The sequence below is a fragment of the Cornus florida genome, unplaced genomic scaffold (genome assembly GCF_030987335.1).
Source record: "Cornus florida cultivar Cherokee Brave unplaced genomic scaffold, ASM3098733v1 CherokeeBrave_3.0.0_Hap2_Chr08, whole genome shotgun sequence".
Lineage (NCBI taxonomy): Eukaryota > Viridiplantae > Streptophyta > Magnoliopsida > Cornales > Cornaceae > Cornus > Cornus florida.
Genome location: NW_026775578.1, coordinates 43,555,676 through 43,580,062, shown reverse-complemented (window position 1 = coordinate 43,580,062; position 24,387 = coordinate 43,555,676). Strand labels below are relative to the sequence as shown.

At 32.4% G+C, this 24,387-nt stretch overlaps 1 protein-coding gene across 1 annotated transcript; it reads right to left on the bottom strand.

The window, feature by feature from the left end:
- Positions 1-2,228: 2,228 nt before the first annotated feature.
- LOC132271525 (NAC domain-containing protein 14-like) lies at positions 2,229-6,650 on the bottom strand. The gene is made up of 6 exons (XM_059772925.1): positions 6,237-6,650; positions 5,297-5,574; positions 3,764-4,090; positions 3,316-3,660; positions 2,718-3,164; positions 2,229-2,630 (listed from the first exon to the last, which is right to left on the bottom strand). Exons 1-6 carry the CDS (start codon positions 6,400-6,402, stop codon positions 2,334-2,336), a joined length of 1,860 nt encoding a protein of 619 aa, XP_059628908.1. The 5' UTR covers positions 6,403-6,650; the 3' UTR covers positions 2,229-2,333.
- Positions 6,651-24,387: the final 17,737 nt, after the last annotated feature.

The following is a 24,387-nucleotide window of genomic DNA, read 5'->3' as shown; positions in this document are numbered from 1 at the left end:
AGTTTTAGTGTCGAATCATGTATATGTATGTATTCTCCATCTTTCCCTCTTTTCTTTTCCTATTTGCATTTCTTATTTCCGCACAGTCCTGCATTGTTAAAATATATGTAGTGTCAGGAAATGAGTATGATGGAAATGCAGAAGATGAGTATGACGGAGATAATTGCGAGAGTTTATGTATGTATGGATTTTTTTAGCAATTCAAACCATTTCACTGACATGTATGTATGGTTGATGACAATGAATAGTTTTTTTTAGGAACTAATTATGGTTGTGACAGTATATGTATACGGATGCTAATCTCAATCAATCAATACTAGTGATAAAGTTTGATGACAATTGTATGTATGGTTGATGACATTAGATAGATTTTTTTTTTTTTTTTTCGGTATGTTTAGTACAATGTATGGTTGATGACAGTTGATTGAATATTTCTACAAATTATGACACTTTGCATACAGTTCGATTACAAAAGATAACAAATTGCTCCATTACTTCCCAAAAAGGGATTGTCATGGAATTACATATCTTCATTACACTTGGCCACAGAGATTATACATTCCTTCCAAACGACAACTAATTGCATCAACATGGAACTTCAACTAAGCAATTACATCTTCCTCACTTTGATCATATCAATTGGACTTGCTTTCGATCGCTTTTGTATATATTGGTATTGTTGAGATGGGCTCACACCATGCCCATTAAGATTTTTTTTTTGGCACAGACATATTATATCTTGCCGTTGTAGTTAAACTCATCATCCGAACCTGTCACTCCGACAATAGTTGGCAAGCCACAACCACAGATTATGTTGCTATACCTCAGATCTTGCAAAACAAGAGATTGAGTGGTGGGAGAAGACAATGTGCGAATTAAGGTTACAAATGATCAATTTAGGGCTTGCAATATTTTTTAGGTTTAGGCCTTCAAATGATCAATTTAGGCCCTTGCATGATAGAAATCGAATGATTTGGGGCTTCAGACAACTTTGCTTCGCAACAATGGAGGTATGCGAATTAGGGCTTCTGTGATGTGTTTGCTTCACTTCACTTACAATGGAAGAAGCAGAGGAATTGGGTTTGCAAGCAAGGCACGTGATAATTTTAAGGGGTTTAAGAGGGCAATTTGGTCAATACATGATTAAAAAGGCAAATTGGGCAATACGTGATTAAATAGTTGCACGTGACTCTCACGTGTTTTTCTTCCATTAGTTTCAGACTTTTCTTTGCAAACTAACGGTGGGGTTATGTGATACACTTTTGAAAAGTTGAAGGGGGATGTGATAATTTCTTTAGCCAAAGGGGTTAGATGATAGTTTAGGCATAGTAGAAGGGGATTTTATGATTTTATAATGTTTAACACTTCAAAACCATAAAATTACTCAAAACAACCCACCACCATTTTCGATATCTACAAAAGTCTGGAGAGAGTAATATAACTAGTAGGATCAAAATAATTCTGTACGACCGCTATTATACCACCTATGTTGTCTGGAGCAGGTTGGACCAAGTGGAGAAAAGCAAGCAGAATTTTATGCGATAAATTAATAACATATAAGATCAAAGGAAAATTCTATACGACCATATAAGATCAAAGGAAAATTCTATACGACCGCTATTATACCAACTATGTTGTATGGAGCGGAGTGTTGGACCCTAAACAACAAGAGCATGGCCTTCATGTATTCAAAATGAGAATGTTAAGATGGATGGGAGGAGTGACTAGGAGGTATAAGGGCACTAATGAGAGTGCAAGAGATAAATTAGGGATGACTCCCATTAATGAGAAAATTAGAGAGTATGCTTAAGATGGTTTGGACACCTTCATCATAGATGCACCGGCAAGCGAGGATAATTAGTTATAATAAAAGGTGAGAGGAAAACAACAACCAAAAATAACATCCGATGAAGTTATTAATTGATTTTAAAAAGCTAAATATAATAGGCAAAACGGCATGTAATAAGAAAGATTGGAGAAAGAGAATTCATGTGACCGACCCCATTCATATGAGATTAAGGCAAAAATGACGACGATGACGATGACGCAGCAGCACCAGAAGAAGAAGAAGAGGAAGATGAATAGAGAGCAGTTGAGATGATTGATTTTATGCTTCCTGCTCACACGGCTTTAGATTAGCTTTTGTCTTGCACCCTGCAGAAGTTACTAAGGTGGCAGAGGAAGCACACAAACATATCCACAGATAGCTGTTGTATATAAAGCTAGACTCGAATTAAAAGTCGACTGTATATAGATATGGATACCAATGTAAACAAACGGAATACACCTATTAATGCTAACACAAAGATAAGAGTTCCTTTCTCTAAACAACTTCAAATTGCAAGGCTTTTTAAAAAGCCAACGAAAATTATGTACAAACCTATAGCCAAGAGTACCCTAAGCATAAAATCAGATGATATTGATACTGGAGAAGCCTCTGAGGAAGCAGAGAGAACCTTCTCGGTATTGCCCATCACAGTAGTGCCTTTTGACCTCTTCTTACCCAAAATGAGTTTTTGAGTAAATTTTCTGTGATCCATGGATTCTGAGAGGGATACTTCTTGGATTTCATCAATGGTAGCTACTGCATCAGCAGAAGCAGAAACACGCTGTTCCGTAACATTTTCAGTCTGCACGGGGGCAATTAAAGAGAATTAAATATCTTCTGATATGCATTATGAAATTCTTCACAAACACTTCAGCAATGGACAACTCACCATAGTCACTTTTGGGTTGGCATCATGGTTTTCTTCACTATTGCTAAACAAGTTGATACAGGAAACTGGTCCCACTTGAAGGTTCTTCTGCAAACGGATTCTTCTTGGTGCAGTTCCATATGCAGCAGATTTTTGGGCGCTTGGTTGATTTTGCAGTTGACGAGTTCTAGTTCCTCTCTTTATTCCAGTTTCAACCATCTCAACACCACCAAATGCACTGCCACAAGAGCTTGATTCAGCAGACAAAGCATTACATTCACCAGTAAAATCAGCAGCTAAAGCACCCAATCCAACAGAATTATCTTGCAGGAAACCAGAAGCACTGCAATGCGAAATAGCACAAATTTGAGGAGTTCCCCACGTTGCTGGAGACATTTCCATATGTGTAGGAGCCGTTCGGCTGAAGTTTAGACCAAAGCATTCACAACTTTCCATCACTGGATCAAACTGGAATACAGGAGAGCCACAAAAATTTTAAGTTTCAAAGAACTAATTGCAATTCATGGCATGTGTAAAAAACATAGATTGACAAAATTCTCAAGTATGGTCGTGGACCTGCAAAACCTAAAAAATGAGGATCTTGGGAGCTTCAATTTACCTGTCCTTGGGTCACTGATGATATAGCAGCATACGGCTTTGTGGGAGTATTATAGTTCAGAATCTCACTGTTTGTGTCCTCAAAGGCTTGCTCTCCTAAGTTAACAAGAACTGAATCCACGAATTCTGAATCCAGGAATTCAGTAAAATCCAGTTCATTTGATCCACATTGAAACTGAACCCCATTGTGGTCATTGCTTGTGTTATTAGTGGCCGGGAAATTCGAGTAAGAAGATCCAAGCTCCATCTGCATCTGCAAATGCAATGGAGAGAAGATTTTTTCATCTGGTGGCCCCAGCACTGGGTCACAAAATGCTTTCAACATTTCCTCCAGCTCTGGATCCGACTGAGTGAGAATCAAGAAATAAAATTCAAATCCTTAAATTAGAATTTTCAGTTTCCAAAAAAAATGAGATTTGATAATATTAAGAAAGTCTTCCTCTTTTTACCTGCACATCTACCACTTGATCTTCAGCATCCTCATAAACATGGATATTGCTGTCACACTCAGAAGGTAATGGAGTGTCAAAGTGAATGCTTTCAGAATTACTATAAGTTTGATTTTCAGCTTCTGCTGTCATCACAGGGGTTACTGCCTCCAATTCAGCATATGGTTTAACTGCGGCAGGAGAAGGAACATTTTTTGTTCCTAGTTGATACTCACACACCCCAGGAGAAGGAACATTCTCTTCAACTTCACCACAGTTTGAACCTTCAATGACATCATCGTGCTTCTCATCATCTTTCTTAAAAAGGCGACAGAGGACAAACGCTCCCTGCAGAATACATAGAATGCCAAATATGAATTTAATATATTGAACATCTCTGCTCAACCAATATCTTTTAACAAGCTGATCCATTATTTGAATACAAATTGTTTTGAGTATAAAAAATGTGGCAGTGAGAAAATCAAGAATCTGAATGAACATTTATCAGGTGGATTTCCCTTAGTACACATGAATTTAAGGGGTCATTCACCCAATGTGTCCCCATTAATCGAGCCAAGAAGGGTAACACTTTTTGCATTCTTAGTACACACAAATTTAAAGGGTAACTAATTACCCAGTTAAAGCTAGGAGGAGCACACTGAATAGACATTAAACCTTTTAACATTTTTACGACATGAATTTTTAGGACAGTATATAAATCTAACCCAAGCAGTAGTTTTGAAATAAAAAGGACACTGAATTGACAAATTTTAAAAGGTAAACTCCTTATTTACAAAATTTAGTAACAAACTGAAACATCGAGGCTGAAGCATGTTACTTGCTTAAATTCCCATAAAAAAGACAAGCCTGGCATAGTAGTACAAGAAAACAAACTATCAAACAGAATAGAAGAAGAATCAACTAATCTGCAGGTGCTTTGAAAAATTATAAAAAGAACAATCAGTAAATTTTTTGTTTTGGTAAGGAACAATCACCAAAATTTTCCTTCAATTAAATACAAGAATTTTTTTCCAACAAAAAAAAAAAAAAAAAAAAAACCTCATTTGCATCCCAAAGTAGTGGAGGAGATGCCACTAGGCTACAGACCCCCTTGGTGGTAGGTAATACAAGAATTTTCTAACATATCATTATAAATAGAACAATCAGTAAAATTTTCCTTTAGCTAAAAACAAAATTTTTCTAACATTACCAAGTGGAGAAAATTGCTCCATGCTGCAAAGTATTTCAACTAGACCTCCAACAAGGATTGAATCCACTCCATAATTTCATTTCACAAAGTAAAAAGAAAGAACTCCGTCATAAACCAAGTTCACTTAAACCTTAAATAAGCATACAATGTTTGTTGTCTTTTAATTCACAAATTAGTTACACAAACTAAACATGATTCGAGCAAATAGATGTCAAGTACTCGAAGTATCCACAAACCAAGACAGAAACACATGACATAGCCAATACTCAATCTAAAACCATCCAACTTTTAGATCAAAGCAACATACCAACAAAATGGACAGAGAGAAAGGGTTCAAAGCATACCTGTCCTGGTTTCGTCCCGTCAAGCTCCTTCCTAGTAGCACGGTACTCGTGCATAACCCAATGGGATCTGCTGCCATTTGGAGCACGCCCGGTATAGAAGACCAAAGTCTTCTTTCTACCAATTTCGCTCTTATGGGACTTGATCAGCCGATCCCTACCCGTTGCCTTCCAGTATCCACGCTGTGTTGCTCTGTTCAGCCTCTGCCCATTCACATACTTCCGATCCTTTGGACAGAAAAAGAACCATTCGTTGTCATTTGACTTTATCCTAGATAAATCTGCACACACCAAACAAATAAATAGAAAAAGTTTAATTTCCTATTTTAACAAATTGCCCCAAAAGTAACTAGGAGCAAAAAAAAAAAAAGTTTGGCCCAAAATTCAGTAATTGGCAGCTGTATGAACTTCAACCCACATTAAACTAGAATGCACATATACATCTCCATATAATACAATATTTCGTCATTTTTTACAGAAAACCAAACAAAGACCCCAAAATTGCACAATCATGTATATGTAAATCTGGCCATTTTTACATGTACTCGATGAAAAACTATATATATATATATATATATATATATATATATAAACATTGGGTCATTTCTACAGATGATCAATGAAAACCCCCAAAAAATGCACATACATGTATATATAAAAACTGTCATTTTTACAGTTAATCAATGAAAAAAACCCCAAAAAATGCACATACATGTATATATAATATCAGGTCATTTTTACAGACAATCAGTGAAAAACCAAAACCATGTTTGAAAGTGAAGACATGGTATCGACAGATTGCATACAAATAGATAATCAACAAATATTATATACATATATATAAATTCCATCATATTTACACATAATCGATGAAGAACCCAAAAACTCGAGGGAGATCGAAGAAATAATAGTCTTCTATTTCGGATATATTGAAATTACATACCAGGTAAATCCCACGGTTCGAATTTACAAACATCGACCTCACGAATATCAGAGACTTTTCTCTCATCACCGTTGATCTTAAACCTCAAGAAGTGATCGACGAGTTCTTCGTCCGTCGGACGAAATCTGTACCCCACCCGCATTTCGTTGTTGGACATGACAATCATAATTCCGACCTAAAACTAAGAATCAAGAAAGAGAAAACAGAGTAATATAGGGGCTTCAAGAGAAAAAAAAAAAAAACCAATACAACGTGAGAGAGAAGACAGAAAGGTTTCGGAATAAAAACCCTAGAGCAGAATCAAGAAGATAAATATAGAAATACTAAGGGTTCATTGATGAATCGGCCCGAAGCGTCTGAGAAAGTGTAGACAGAGAGAGGGAGAAGGAAAGTGTAGAAAGAAAGAGAGAGTTTTATGAATATAAGAAAAGAGTTTGACGCGTTTAAATGGTACGTATCTACCGTGCAATTACAACTATGTCCCACTAGGGTGGCCAAATGGGGTGAAATAAGGTGAAATTCGTACCAAAGTGTAGGGGCATTTTGGAGAATTGATGAATCTTAGCAAGCAAGCTGAAGGAATGAGTAGTCAATTATATTGAGAAGCTGACACGTGAGATAGATTCGTCAGCTTAAGTACTAGACTCATATTTTGACAAGAAACGATAAGGTGTACATATGTTTCGAGAAGGTTCTCTAAATGGTAACATTCTAACTAGGTGAAAAAAAAAAAAAATTGTGTGAAATAACTACATGAGAAAAAGTAGAATAAAATTGATATATTTATTTGTGTAACATATTGTGGTTGATTGAATCATATAATCTCTATTTAAGTCACAAGTATGAGCACAAGTAAGGAATTTCAGAAAATTAAAAATTATGTATTAAAAAATTTAAGAGTGGAATTTTAAGTACTCAAGTTTTAAAATAGTAATTACAAAATAGGGTAAAGTACAACCACATCTTTTAAGATTCGACAAAAAAACACTCACAGGAAATGTATCTATTTTTTGGACAAAAACAATCCCTGAAAGTTCAAAAATGGACAAAGACATCCCCTTTATATGAGAAATTGACCAAAATACCATTTGACAATTTAAGAGACTTTTTTAACTTTACAATTTAATAAATTGGACCAATCTACCCTCATGAACAATTTATACATAAAAAAAAAAACTCTATATTGTTTTTTTTTTTTTCGTTATTTACTTTATAAATGTCCCAACTTCTTTAAAATGTAGACGTCTAAAATGATATTTTGATCCAATACATATATTTCAAATAAATTATATTTTGTTATTACTTCTTTTCTTTTTATTTTTTATTTTTACATTAAAATGCTTCATTCTTTCGTCTAAAAAAATTAAACCAATTTTTTTTCCTTAAAAAAAAAAATATGATACCAGTATAACTTTATATATCTTAAATTATATATCAAATATTATGTATTTCGCAACATAAAAGGGGAAAAAAAATATTAAAACAAAAGGAAAAAAAATTAATAATAAAACAAAGGGAAAAAAACAAAAACAAAACAAAGGCATACATAAAGTTATACTGGTATCTATATTTGTTTTATGTTGGGGAATGCATAATATTTTATATATAATTTAAGATGCATAAAGTTATACTGGTACCATATTTTTTTATTTTTAAGAAAAAAAATTGATTTAATTTTTTTAGATGAAAGAATTAATTATCTTAATTTAAAAATAAAAAGAAAAGAAGTAATAACAAAATATAATTTATTTGAAATATATGTATTGGATCAAAAAATCATTTTAGACGTCTACATTTTTAAGAAGTTGGGACATTTATAAAATAAATAAATAAATAAAAAAGTGAACAATATAAAGTTTTTTTTTTTTTTTTTTTACTTTTTTTTTATGCATAATTTGTTCATGAGGGTAGATTGGTCCAATTTATTAAATTGTAAAGCTAAAAAAGTCTCCTAAACGGTCAAAGAGTAATTTGGTCAATTTCTCATGTAAAGGGGTATCTTTTTTCATTTTTTAATCTTCGATGGGTGTCTTTGTCCATTTTTTAATCTTCAAAGGGTATATTTGTCTAAAAAACAGGTAAGTTTTCTTTGAGTGTCCTTTTATCAAATCTCATAGGGTGTGGTTGTACTTTACCCTAAAAAATATTTAAAAAATTTCAGGATTTAACCTTTAGCGATAAATGATGTTTTATTTAAATTTTTATTTTATTTTAAGTAATACTCAGCTTTTTTAATAATATATTTTAAGTAGTATTTAGCATTTTCAGTTATAATTAAATTATCATATTAAACGCACTTAATTGAATAAAATGTTTAAAATCTAACAACGATACCTATTTAAAAAAATTAAATAATTTAAATTCAGATTATATAATAATTTTTCAGGAGCGTAAATCAGCCCGGTTGGAGGGCTGGAACCAGTCCTACGTGGGTTGAACCTAATTTCATATTAAAATGGGATTTATTATGCTGGGTATCTAAATAGTTAACTTGATTAGTTGTTCTAGAAGGATCGAGGGAGAGCGATTTGATGTGGATAGTTGCTATGGCAGTTTACGTAAATTGACTTATATTAGCTGACCATTAAAGTTTGAATGCGCATTTTCTTGCTACTTGACAGTCCAGTTGGATTTTGGATATGAGTACTAAATTTCTGTGTTTTTTCAACTTTCTCCACAAATTTAAAATTTTGTTCTTTTAACTTTGTACTCCATTTTCTCAAAGTTTTATTAAGTTTAGGAAATAATTGGCGTATCTCTATTTTAATTAAATTATTGGCGTAATTTCTTGCCAACTTTCGACAAGTATTTTTATTTATTTTATTTTTTTGTCATTGACAAGAAACTCACACACGTCCACTTTACTCATTTAGAGACTCGAACCCTCACCATCCACTTTGTATATATATAATTATTTTTTAATTTATTTTTGCACATATATAAAATATAAAAAAAAAATTATATAATGAGCCCCTAAAAATTTTAATATCTAAAATTATCTCTTTATTTTTTTCTTTTCTTTTTTACTCTTCAAATTCCTTTAATTTCTTAAAAAGGAAAGTTAAATTTCTCTTCTAAAATCAACTCTAATTTTTTTTCTTATAAAGTTCTCATTTTTATTTCATTTTTCTTCTCTATTTTCCTACTTCTTAAAAATTTTCTTTTTGTATAATATATCTAGAATGTAATTTTTTTAATGAAAGTATTACTAAACAATATTAGTCCCACGACCATTTTTGGTTGAACAACCGTAATTTGCTGACCAATGTATTTGTGTAATTAGTCACATCTTGTAATTTAGTAACCAACCAAGATATAATTATATATCGGGTTACGTGCAAAAAAAAAAAAAAAACAACCTCACTATATCCAAAACGTGCAAATATCCCATGTTGTTCAATAAACCTCCTACAATTTTTCAATTCGTTCAAATAAGGACAAATTTACAATTTGAGAGTATTGAGCAATGAAATGACTAAGTTACCCTTAGTTTATTGAAAAAGAAAATAAAATAACGAGGCAAAATGCAAAATGACAAAACTATCTTAAGCTAATAATACAAGAAGATCATGTATATTTGCTTACACCAAAAACCAAACACTCATAATGGGATCTCCGTTTGTTTCAATGATGGCTGCCAAAATACGGCCAAAGTCTCTACATGCCATGGCTTTTCGTTCTTCATCCCCTCTCATTCCTTCGCCAACGAGTTTATGTGTGCTTGGGCTTCCACCTGATGGGTAGTGTGGAGGCTAATAGATACTGTACACCAAGACCCAACTTTGTAAATATTTTGGAGGGTATTTTGGTAATTTTTGCACTTGTTATGTTTCCCTAGTGCAAGGGTATATATTCATTATGAATTCTCTATATCCGCTACTGTTTTTTATCATCATGGTGAAATCTTTACAACCCCTTGGACGTAACCTTAAATTTAGGATGAACCAAATAAAATCTGGGTATTCTTGTTGTGTGTGTTTGATAGCTTTCTTGTATTTTCTATTTAATTTCGCAACGCCACTGATGATTTTCTCTTCTCCAACTCGTGTCACGTCCCGACGATCTCTCTTCTCCAACTTCAAAGTTGCTCCATCTATTATGGCGTCATCAAGTTCTTCATTTTTTGGTTGAAAACCCAAGTTTTGTTCTCTTTTTGTCTCTCTATTTTGTATAAAAAAAGGCCGGACGTACATTTTTTTTGGAAAAGGTTGTCAGACATGTGTATTGCAGCATATCAAGATTAACATACCAACATATACAATCGGTATGTTCTTTTTTTTTTCAGAACAAAAAAGGTAACTTAGGTTATGAACATATGTTAATTTTATTTTGAATGAAATTTCTTTTATGATATTCTTCCACTTATGATGTAGAACTGATTGCTGAAGTCTTTATGTCCCGTTTGGAGGCCAAACGGATATGCTAACAGATTTTCTGGGTTGATCTCGAAGTGTGTATTTTTTACCCGACGTGAGAGTTTTTTGACTGGAAATGACCCAACAAACAAGGCACACCTCTAAGCCATGACATAATGTGTTTTTTGGCGAAATACCATCGTTTAGGGCCTCAAAACGGAGTTTTTCGGTTCGAAATAAACCTGTCGAATATTTCAGAATTTTTTTGCGTTGTCTAAACGAACTCGGATTGCTTTCATATTTTATACTTAGTAGTTTTATTTTATTAGGGTTCTTTCTCTATTTTTCAGAATTTTTAGAGAAACTTTATTTTTAGGCTTATTTTCGGGTACTAGTATTTTTTCGGGATTAGTTTTCCTTATGTTATTAGGATTCAAGTTGTAGTTCATTTCCTTATAGATTAGGGTTTTCTTTCATTATAAATATGTGTATTGATCAAAATCATTCATTCAATTATCAATAATATATTAGATTTATTTGAATTATCTCTTCATTTTGTGGATTCAAAACATTTACTTTGTAGATTCAAACTAAAATGTTCTTTGTAAACAAACTTGTCGTTTCTGTTTACATCAACTTGTTTATTTGGTGGATAATTCAGATGGATTTGTATTTTGTAGTTGTAAAACCTTGAAAATCTTGAATACAATACCTATCTGTCTGTTCAGTCAATTATAAGGTCAATTACGATTGTAACATCCAAATCCATAGTTATAAATATCAATTTTTATTTTGCTAGGTAGGAATTAGTTGTTGCAAATGTGTTAAAAATAAATAAATAAATAAAATAAAATAATATTATTCTATATTTGGGTATTTCTGCTACTTATGAGTGAGAAACGTTCCTAATAAGGTTTGAATCATTTTATGTGGTTGTTCTGATTTAATTATTCACTAAGGATAAAAATAGAGTTCAAGATGAGAGAACACAAGCCTCTATTTTTAGAGAACAAGATGAGAGAGTGGGGAGGTAGTGGTGGTGGATGTGAGTACGGAAGCCTCTGTTTAGTTGTTAAAGGTGTGATTATTCTCCTATAACATATGCGGACTGCTATTAGGATATAAATGGATCTATTTGGGTGTGAGAGGAAGAGAGGGGGGTTAATGGTGGATTAATTATTGCGGTAGGGGAGGTGGCCAGTGGGTGGTGGTGTATTGGTGATAGAGAAATAGGTATGAGAGTAGCAGTCAATATATATATTCATACATTTACAATATAGGGAAAAATGCATAAAATTCTCTTCAACTATCAAAAATCAGCATTTTACCTCACTGAATTATAAAATCGAGCAAGTTCACAATTATCAAAAACATGCATATTGCCCCCTGCCAGTCACTTCCGACACATTTCCGGCCGACATCATTGTACATTTACAAAAATGTCCATTATAATTAACATTTAAAAAAAGACAAATAAAATTAAATTTGTGAAATATCCTCAATGCCCCTCATGCTATATACCTCTTATATTGCTAAAATTTCAAAGGGTTTTAGTTGAGAGGCGTTTGGTGCTTAGAGAAAAGAAGAGGCAAGGTCGCGATGCTAGGGTTTGTGAGTGCGAATGCGATAGGGGCTTTGAACTACGATTTTTAGGGTTTTTTTGGGAATTTTTGGACAGTGTTGAAGATTGAAGAAATTGGGTCTGTGATAATCGATCGTGGAAGAAGGACATTGCTATGATTGGAAGAGTTTGAATTTACGCCGAAGAGTCATCTGAAAATCATGATCACCGGTATGGTGAACTCCGCTATGATTTCTCTCGATAAAGAATTGTTCATTTCTTGTGGTGTTGAAGAAATCAAGAAGATAGAGGTAGTGAAAGCCGAAACAGAGTACCCTTGAGTTCAGCAATTACCTGCCTGTAAATAAAGCCTCTGTATCAACGAAAAATTTTCCATTCCTCCAAAGAAACGAGCCTGAATTAAACTATTCACGATTTTCAAGCTAATTTTCGTTGTATTACGATCAGTTTACGCTGTCAGATTCGTGATCTCTTATATCTCTGTCATTTCTTCTTCGATTTCATTTGCTTCAGTAGCATGCAAATCGCTTTCGTACAACTCCTCGACCTCCTTCGAATCACATTTACCTTCTAAGCTCTTTTCGTGAACGATAGATCATCAAAAGGACATTGAGTTTGATTGGATGATTGCTTCATTAATTTCGTCCCAGTTTTCTTTTTGTGTATGCAATTATGTATGTGTGTGTGTGTGTGTGTCTATATATATATATATATATATATATATATATATATATATATATTTGGCATCTTAAGTTGGGAAGTACTATTATCGAACTATCTTTTTAAGGAGATTGATCGAAATGAAACCCCAACTTTTATTTATTTATTATTTTGCTTAATTAAAGGTATGACAATTGATTATCAAATCAATGTGTACTGCTCAGAGCAACTAGTTTTTTACTTTTACAATCAAGGGGCTTCATCATAAATTTTTTAAAAAATATATTTTTAAAGTAGAAAAAATTTATTGTAAATAAATAAGAGAGTTAAAAATGTTAATTTAGTTATAAGAAAATACTATTAATTATTTATCATTAGAGTTTTTCTTTTCACTTTTTCATTTATTTATTTTTTGTGATCCTTTAAATTTCTAATTATAGAAGTTAAAATAAATTAGCACATATAATATTAAACACCTAATTGCACCTAAACTTTTTACTTCAGATTTGTTTCTTAAAACGAATGGAAAAAGCTTCTTACAAGAAAAAGAGTTATAACAATCACATTGAAGGGCAATATTGGAATTATAAAAAAAGGACAAGTCGCATGCTGGAGTAGTTGGCCGGAAAGTAGTCAGAAGTGACTGACAGGGGGCACGTTGCACACTTTTTGATAGTTATGGTACTGACTTGCTCGATTTTGTAGTTTAGGGGTAAAATGCTGATTTTTTATAATTGAGGGGGGGTTTATGCTTTTTTGCCTACATTATAATTTTAAGGAGGTAGTTTTGTACTTTTAATAATGAGAGACAAATGGGTGTGGGAAAAAATAATCTTAAGGTCATTTTGGGGCTTTTATAAAAAAAAAATGGTCAAAAATGACGATTAGGGAGTAATTTGCTCCAAAAATTGAAAATACAGGGATTTTTATGCACTTATTTTCTAATGGGGTGTTTTTTGCACATTTTGTATATAGCGAGAAAGTTTTTTGCACTCAACCCTTATATATATGTGTGTGTGTGTGTAAGCCATTCATACAAGGAAATATTATTTTCAAGATAATTTATCTTCGATTGATTGGGAACCATATTTATTGAAGAGTAGAGTACCAATTGTCAAATTCTTAGAGAGTAAAGTACCAATTGTCAAATTCTTAATGCAGTAAAACTGAAAACCCATGGAGTAAATATTGGATGCACTAAATATTGAAAGCACCAAACGCCCTATGTCATTAGTTTATCCAACCAATATCAATGCGTTATTTCAAAATTGGCCTACTTATTTATAAAATTATTGATAACTAAATAATAGGTTATATTTCATTGGGTGTGTAAATTTATAATATGGGTCCAATATCTACTCCCATAAATAGTTTAGGTTCATTTGATACATAACAGACCAGTTAAATTTTAACAAAGAATTTCAACTGTTGTTAAATTTTTTTTATAATATATTAATACATTCTTTAAAAATAATTCCCCAATCAAAAAGTCAAAATTGAATTGATCGGCCTCTCAGCAAATGAATCTCGGCCCTCTAACAATTGACGTAAGTACAGCCACTTATCAGCAATCTTTCATTAACTAGTTGCACTATACTTTATTTTTTGGTGTCATTTTATGCTGCACATATTGGTCCACTCTTATTATCACTTGAATATGTGCTGCCATTTGATTGGAGGTGTTGTGCAAGCAATTGGTAAATTGATGTGTAACCATGTAATTGGATTTGTGGTGCAAGTAAAGGCTTGGGATTGGTGTATTGATATATATATATATATATATATATATGCGCGCGCGTACCCCTATGAATTTGTTATAACCAAAGGTAAAGTTATTTTGTACTCCTTGCATCCCAATTTAAATTTAAGTGTGGTCTTTGAAAATTGTCACAGCTCACATAGTCGACACTTAAATTGAGACGCAAAAAATATGTCATTTTGTGATATATTAATATATTTATATTACTTTATCAGTCGAAGAATTTTTTTTTCTCACTTTAAAAAGTAAGAAATTTATTTATTTATATTAGTGAAATAAATTACTAAATTATAGTGCACAGCCTCTTTACTGAAATACGATAGGAATCACGTATGCATAATATATATTAGATCATTTAAATTATGGCAGACTAATTCACTTAGTCAATTGTGTTTTTGTTTTTAGTATTAATAATAAATGAACTTTTTATTATTTATAATTATGTATTGAACAATTTTTAAAAATCTTCTTGACTAGTCAAATTAAATCTTGATTCAGCAATTATATAGAGTTGGAAAGCTTCTTAAATATACTTTTTCTATGACTATTGACATAAGATTCTGGGCTGAAAATATTTAGATTATTATTTTCTAATTTAGCTCTTGATCATATTATGATGATTGTTACTTCAATAAATTTTATTTAATTATTCTTTGATTATTATGCACATCTTAGTTTGATAATGAATATATTCTCATTTTATTTTAAATGTGTTATTTTGCCATTTATAATATCTTGGAACATGTCGAATCTGAGAAGACTTGATTATGTTGCCCTTAATATCGTAGGTACAAATTATTTCTCACAGATTTTTGATGAGATCCATTTTTATGGATCTTGATAATACAAGTAAATTGGGAAAAAATAATGATTTATGAGGATTTGAAAATTAAAAATCTCATGGTGAAAAACCAATTTATTTTGTGACAAAATTTAAAGGAGTAGTACGATATCATCATTAAAATCGTAATCTATCAAATGCTCAGTATGAATGGATGCAAATGTAACTGCAGGATTATAAAGCTATCAGCAAATATAATTTGGTCTTCTTTAAAATCAGTTTTATATTGAAATTATGTGGAGATAATATTACTGATGAAGATATATTAGAAAAGACATACTCCACTTCTCATACTAGAGCATAGATTTATAAAATATTTAAAACTTATATGATGTCTGCTTTTGATAGAGTAAAGGAAAGAACTTTTGTTAAGAAATTATCATTTTCGTCCAATTGAATCATGTTGTCTCATTCACTTTACATATATATATAAACCGTAATGGTAGATATTTTTACCACGGTCATGCAAAATAAACCGCAATGGGAGATATTTTTACCACAGTCATGCGAATGACCACGTAAAGTGAATGAGACAACATGATTCAATTGGACGAAAATAATAATTTCTTAACAAAAGTTCATTACTTTATTCTACCATAAGCAGACATCACATAAGTTTTAAATATTTTATAAATCTATGCTCTAGTATATATATGAGTGAGAATAGAGAGCTTTGGGAATAAAAACTCTAAGGATAAATTACAGTCACGTTCCCTCAGATTTGACAAAAGGACACTTATATGAAACTTATATATTTTTTTTGGACAAAGACACCCTCTAAAGGTTTAAAAATAGACAAAGACACCCATTTACATGAGAAATTGACCAAATTACCCTTTGGCCGTTTAAAAGACTTTTTTAACTTTATAATTTAATAAATTGGGCCAATCTACCCTCATGAACAATTTATGCATAAAAAAAAAAGTAACCAAAAAAAAAACTTTATATTATTATTATTATTTTTGTTATTTACTTTATAAATGTTCCAACTTCTTAAAAATGTAGACTTCAAATTTTTTTTTTTGATCCAATACATATATTTCAAATAAATTATATTTTGTTATTACTTCTTTTCTTTTTCTTTTTTATTTTTAAATTAAGATGCTTAATTCTTTCATTTTAAAAAAATTAAACCAATCTTTTTTCTTTAAAAATCAAAAATATGGTACCAGTATAAATTTATGTATCTTAAATTATATATCAAATATTATGCATTTCATAACATAAAAGGAAAAAATAATAATAATAAAACAAAGGGAAAAAATAATAATTAAACAAAGGAAAAAAAACAAAAACATACATAAAGTTAAGATGCATAAAGTTATACCGATACCTATTTTCTTTTATATTGGGAATAAAAACCCTAAAGAGCAGAGAAAATTTACTCAAGGTTCCACTGAAACATCTGAAAGAGAGATAGTGAGAGACGTATAGAGAGAGAGTTGGAACCTAAATGGACATGAAAGAAGAGATCAACGCGTTTAAATGGTACGAATAGACCGCGTAGACTGTCCTGAAATTACAGTTATGTCCCACTAGCGTGGGCCAAAATGTGGTGAAATCAGGTGAGATTCGTACAAAAGTGTAGGGGTATCTTGGGGATTAGGCGAAGCTTAACGGACAAAGCTGATGGGGATGAGTAGTCAAATCCAATGGGAAGCTGACACGTAAGAAGATTCGCCAGCTTTCACCACTTGGACTCAAATTTGCCAGGAAAAGATAGGGTGAGGGTGCACACGTTGTAGGTGAATTATCCAAAAATCAGTTAAATTAGTTAGTCTAGAAGGATCGATTGAGAAAGCGATTGGTGGTGAGATGTCATAAGTTGCTAAATTGACTATATGTAAACGACAACTCCCTTGCCTCAATTTTGACATTTTTAAACAGATTACTCCGTACTTTTTATAGCATTAAAAGATTATTAGTCAAAAATAAATAAATAAATAAAACGTGAGAGCAGGAAAATTTTACCCACGGTGCTTAGGCCAAACAATTTGGTGCCAATGGTGCGAAACAAGAAAGACGGAAAGTTTTACGGTAGCAACTTTTCATAATATTTGTTTCTTTAGCCTTTTAGTTGTTTCATACCTTTGCATGTATTTAGAATTTGGCTCAACTAAGACGGTTTAGTTCAACTTATAATTACCACTACCTTTTGCAGTTTATTTGTTTTTCCTCCCTTGTTCTTTAAATCTGTTGATTATCAGAGATAAAGAGACATAGAGAGAGAGAGAGCTGATATATGAATTGATGTTGTATTCGAATTATGTAAATGATGATACAAAGAAGGACATATAAATAGACTTTCCTACAACGGCTATATAATAACAGCTATAATTATGGTATAATATAATATGCTATTATAAAATTAACAAAATCATTATACGAATCTTTGATTCATATCCTATCAGTGTGAAACCAAAAAATGAAGATAATGTGGAAAAAGGTGACTCAATCTCAAATACAGAGAAGTGAATGATGAAAGACTAAATATAAAAAATAAAACGAAGGTGGGGAAGAAAAAGCTGTGGGACCTCTGCTAGTACTCAAAGCCTCTCTCTCTCCTTCCTTTTGTGTTGGTGGATTTGGAATTGGAAGAGGTGATGATCCACCATTCTTATGTTGTCACCCTTTTCAATTGTTCCCTCAAAAAGATTGGGGAATTAGACTAGGTCATGTCACTATTGTCTAGTTCTCGTAGACTTCTAAATCTTTTCCATTTTTAATATCACTCATGATGAAGAAGAAAAAAAACAAGAAAATAAAACTTGTTTTAAGTAGGCTATTGGCATAGAATGGTCTTGATTTGTCCTACTTACTCTTACAGTAATAAGAACGGAATAGAATAGTCTTAATTTTATAGTCATTCCACTTACTTTTATGGTAGTAACAATGAGGATTTGTCATCATTAATTTTTTCTCAACTGGTATTGCGTTCCGAACCCGTTCCAGTTCTCACATTCCGCGCGTGTTTTTGCTTCCGTTTCTCACTATTTGTGACTCAATTTTATTGCTTTCATACTCCCATTCTCGAATTCACTCCCGCTTTATGTTATTTAGCTTTTAACTTTCATTCTTATCCTTCTAAGTAACTTGGTATTGTTGATTATCACCAGGTCAAAAACAGATTTTCACCTTTTATATATGCCCTACAAAACTTCAATTAATCAACCATTTAAAAACCATAATGGTTTGATTTCTTGAGAAATTTGTCTGTAGGAGGAATATAATGGACCTAACTTTTTGTCCTTGACGAAAAATAAGATTTCAAAAGTCAGCAGATGCTGTTGTTATTACTGGGATTGTTTGTTATAGCATCAATTTTTTAATGTCTAATCTTTTACTCAAGGTAATAGACAAGAAGAATCAAGCAAACAAAATAATAATAATAATAATAATAATATTAAATAAGTCCGGGTACTTATCAGCCATCTTTCATTAACTAGTTGCACTATACTTTATTTTTGGTGTCATTTTATGTTGCACATATTGGGTCCACTCTTACTTTCACTTTAATATGTGCTGCCATTTGATTCGAAGAGTTGTGCAAGCAATTGGTAAATTGATGTGTAACCATGTAATTCGGTTTGTGGTGCCAGTAAAGGCTTGGGATTGGTGTGTTGATATATATATATGTTTGCACCATAAAATTAATTTTTTTTATTCAGACACATGGTGTTATTTGATTGGAGGAAAAAATATATACCATGTTATTAAATAGGACTCTTATTTAAAAATTGAAATCTAAAGTCCCGTTTGTTTTGTTTCAAAACACAAGTATTTGGATAAAGTTAAGACATGTGGATAAGATTAAAGCAAAAGTAGTTTTTATAATTCAAATAATATTTGAATTTAAAAAAGAAACTGCTGCTACAAGATTTCTCTATAAATAGAGACAGAAGAAGTCTGCATAAATGTGATACCCCAGGATTTTCAAATGCGGGTTGGTCAGGCCCACGTCCAAATACCCGGGATATCAAAACAAATCGACAATAATTGAACACAGAATACAACAAACGAAAACAAGAATGACTAAAATGCTGATCAGAAACTAAAATGATAAATAAAACTTCATAATAAATTTTCATTAATAAATTCTTCTGATACAAGTAATCCTCCAATTTATACAACTCGAGAATCCATAATATGTGGACTCCTGGAAAACCAAAACTGAACAATCAGCGGTCTACAACTAGATACTGAAAACATAAAGAGAACTCCTATATAGACAGTCCGGAAGAATGAAGTAGACGATCATTGTTCAGCACGAACAATCACTACGCTTGACGAATATCTGAAAAATGATGGTGGGTCAGGCTCACAAACAAGTTCTACTCTACTACAGTTCAAGCAGGGGCCCGATACCCAAATACATCCTAAATAACTCAACAATAGCTAAATAATCCATATATGTATAAATACATACTATAGAACGCTCGCTAGTCCATAGGTCTATCTCAACCTGAATAGAAGGCATCATGCAAATTGCACATAAAGTGGCATGTATACCTAGACCTACCAGGGGACCAAATGTCCTATATCCAGTTATCCATCCTAGGCGATATACGCACCCTAACCATAATTCTGAGACTCAAACTCATATCATGGCTCATAACTATAAATATATAAATATAATCCATCATAATTCAAAATATAAAATAAATATCCAATATGTCATTCAATTGTTTTAGTTGACCTAACATGAATTCATGTAGGATTTAACTTTTTAGTTAATCCATTCCGTTATATATGAATAGGTAGGAATTAACGTTTTGATTTAATCCATCCCTAATATGCCACCGTCCTATACCGGTGCATACAATCCACAAAATCCATAAATGATGCAACATTCAAAGCAATACATCAAATAAATCCACAATAAATGTAACAATTTAAATACATCAAATATCTAGAAATAAACATAATAAGTTCAGACCATATTCATTTAGGTTGCTAAATTATCATTTAAGCAATTAGATCCTCCACATCTGTTAACAATATGAAAACTTATTTAAAATTTCATATTGTTCTAATTATTAACATACAGATATAAATTATGCATTATGGGACTTTAAGATATCTGGAAGAATTATTTAGAATCCCTACAATCAACCCAAATCCATTCTAGAACTCTAAAACACCTAAAACAGTACCTAAAATATCACCTGTATGCACCAAATCAAGAGAGTCTGCTCTAAAAAATGTAAAGTAAGCTCCACCACAAAGGGAACCGGCTCCCCACCACATGGAGCCGGCTCTATTTATGACGGAGCCGGCTCTTTGCTTGAGGGAGCGAGCTCCTACTTCCATGGAGCCAGCTCTCTCCCTCTCTGAGAGCCTTACGTTGAAACCTATCATCTTCCTTGCCTCCAGCGATATTTAAACCTCTCTGTACTCCTTTGTTACAGTTCCTAGGATTTAATCCATGTTCAAAACAAACCCAGAAGTTTGTATAAACATAATAGGAATCATTAATAACAGTTTAAACATTTATGATGAAACAATTAATACAATAAATCAATTTCAATTAAAACACAGAATAGAGTTTAATCTCTGAATTAACAATCATAAAACCAATTTTAATGTCCGATTAGATCATGGAAATTATCTAGACATGCACAGAACACAAGTCTAAGGGAAAAGAGTTAGAGATAGAACTTGCCTCTAGGTTTCGAATTGAAACCTTAACTCCTTCTTTCTAGTTTTTCTGGCGATCGTGACTGCCGTCAAGGACTCCTCTGCTCTTGTTCTAACCATCGAACAGCCCTCAACCTTCCTCCGTGGTCCACCTAATTCTTTAGCCTAAACCCTCTCTTTTGTCTCTCGGTTTCTCTTCCTTCCTCTCTGTTCTTTCTTTTAATTCTCTGTTACCACTCTCAACTATAAGGTGGCGTGAATAGGGTTTTATGAACCCTAAGGCAGACAACACTATATATATATATAGGTTTATACCAACTCTAATCCCAACCTGATACTAAGTCGGCTAATCATAAAAGAAAAGAAAAGAAAATTAAAATATAATTACACAAACATATAAACCAAATATATATACATAATTTATAATTATATACACACGCACACATATATATATAACCTACTAACATAACATTTCTATTATCAACATCAAAATAAATAATTAATAATAAAAATACTCTATTCTCTTAAATATATATACTCAAGTATATATATATACTACCAACCATATACGGGTAATTATCCATACCCATACTCAACCTCTATTTAAGTAGTCCATGAGACCTAACTGTTGGTCCATTACTACTATCCAAATCCTTCCTTTTTAAACTAAAAATAAATAAAACACATATTTAAATAAGCGACTAAAATTACATTTAAATCAACACATCATCTTTTAACAAATAATCTCATACAACAATTAATTTAAAAAAAACACTTAAACACACACTTATAATTAAACAATTAATTCATTTAAACATATAACATGAAGTCATATAAACACATAGCCACGTAAACAACTAAAAATGCACAAGAAATAAAAATTTAAATTTCAATTATATCCTTTTGAAAACTAGGGGTATTACATTCTTCCCCCCTAACAAAAGGAATTCTGTCCACGGAATTCACGAAATTCTGAATTATTTTTGTGAAAATTCATTTCTGTTCCGTTGTGGACTCATACCTCTGTGTATGGGCTCCATTGAATTCCAAATCCTCAAAGAAAATTTATGGGTCCTATAGCTAGGAAACATAAAAATTATACTACACATAGGTTGTAGTTAACAATAACTCATCCTTACCCCAATTTTTAAACAAAGTATATATCCATATTCCTCCAAGTTCCAGAGCATAGATCTACAAAACTTTTATGCATCCAACCCTAACGTTTTAGTAACGCTAATCTATAGGCTACCGCCTCAATTAATAAACACAATCCGTGAAAAGTCAATTTAATACGTAAAAACTGACCTTCCTCCAAAATGCACATTGCTTCCTATATGGAAGACATCCCAAACAACTGTTTCCTGATAGAAAACTCTAATGGAGGAGTTTATCTATGTACAAAATTCTACTGCCGTTTTCAAACCGCGTGCAATCCATTACAAATGAGAATATTTCTCTCCGACGTATCCTTAAATGAAGTCAAGGTCTGATTGTACAACTCTTGCTTTCATTTAAAACCAATAAATGAGAGGTCTGCACTATAATATACAAAACCTAAATCGTTGCCACACCAACCTCCTTGTGCCAACTATATGACAGACAAATACTCCGAATAGTGAAGTAAACACTTCCAATTATCCATGAAAACCTAGGATATATGTCCCAAGCATATCCTCCATGATCAAATATAATGTCTCGATCAAATCCCCTATCCAGAGATGTGAAGCAAAGTTACCGCTCCAACATCGTTAGAAAATTCCTTCGTAATAGCACTTTTATCCATAATAACGGATATCCACACGCTAGAACGTACTCCATTATCAGTGTAATGTTGAACTGACATGAAACTCCAAAGTGAACATTATTCTAATTAATGTTCATAAACGAACGTACTCAATCCAACATTCTAATCCCATACGGAATAAAAATGCCAAATCAATGCCGATAATTTCTACCGACCTTCCAGTCCTGATTAATCCTACTCCAAATTTGAAAAAAAGAAGTGGCAAAATATCTCCAATGATATCCGATTATCAATTTTTCACCTTTCTACCAGATGTTACTCTTATAGACAATTATGTACATGTCCTTATCCGTACCGGCTCACTAAAACTAACATTAGACGTCTTGATGTAACCTATAACCATCTGAGTGCACCGTAAAATTATGCATTTTACATTTCAGGCACTCCGACCTCCGTAACATCAGTTACAGAATTTACTGAACCTTCTCCAGTACCTTAAACTCTATATGAGTAAGATAACAACGCCTTCAGGTCAGCTCCGACATTCTAAGTTGACCTCTTCAATTACCCTGGTAATAGTGAGTGTTATTATTACATATACTATAAATTCAACTGCTAACTCAACAACTAACCGAAAGATTTAATTACCATCTCGGTTATTAAGAGCATCCACTTCCATATTTATTTCTACTAGACGGAATTTAATGCAAAGTGTGAATCACCACTTCTATCCATTTAAGTCATCTCGTGATTTGTTCCATTCGTCTGAACTGATATCTTATCAGTTCAAAATAAACAAAATTAAGCTGATTTAATTTATCAGTCAACCTATATCCCAACCAGAATCCTGATCTTTGTGTAAAATCATCAATTCTTCAACTAAATCTGTAAAAAATGCTCTGTCATTTCTACTTCAGTATAGGAAATGACTGTAAAGATCTATTGATCTACGATGGTCCATTTTGATTATCTAATAAATATTAGAATGAGAGACAAAATCACTTTGCCCCTCCTCCTGCCTGTACTCCAAACATCTGTTCCACATCGTGAAGTATCATATTTCCACCTGGATGAATAAAGAACTAAGTGTTGTGAACCTCAGTCCTTGCATCCTCTTTCCAATTTGTCTACAGCTAGTCTGGTACCACCAGCTTTCGTCTGCACCCATTGTTTAAATTGGAGCATCGTCAAAAGCTAACTCTGCAACTGAATCCATGCACCACTGATCCATGATAAACTTACCGATAATAAAAATCAACCGGTAATTCTATTCATCGAAAGTCAACTAGCTATGACTTTTCCACACACACCGTGCACTTCTTCCTTATTATAGGTGATCGGTCTCACTATCCTGTCTTTGACACACCCTACTTATTTAATATAAGTAAGTGTTAATCGGACTTCTTGTCTCACTTCAAAAGAATATGGAACCTTTCCGTCCTTCAATAGGTCATCAATTTCCTAGCAACAGCTAATTGTTGCGAATTGTGACATAAAGACAAAAAAAATTCATATTATTTATACAAGTGAAAAAGACTTAGTTTCCTTTTTCATGTGTAACACCAGCAAC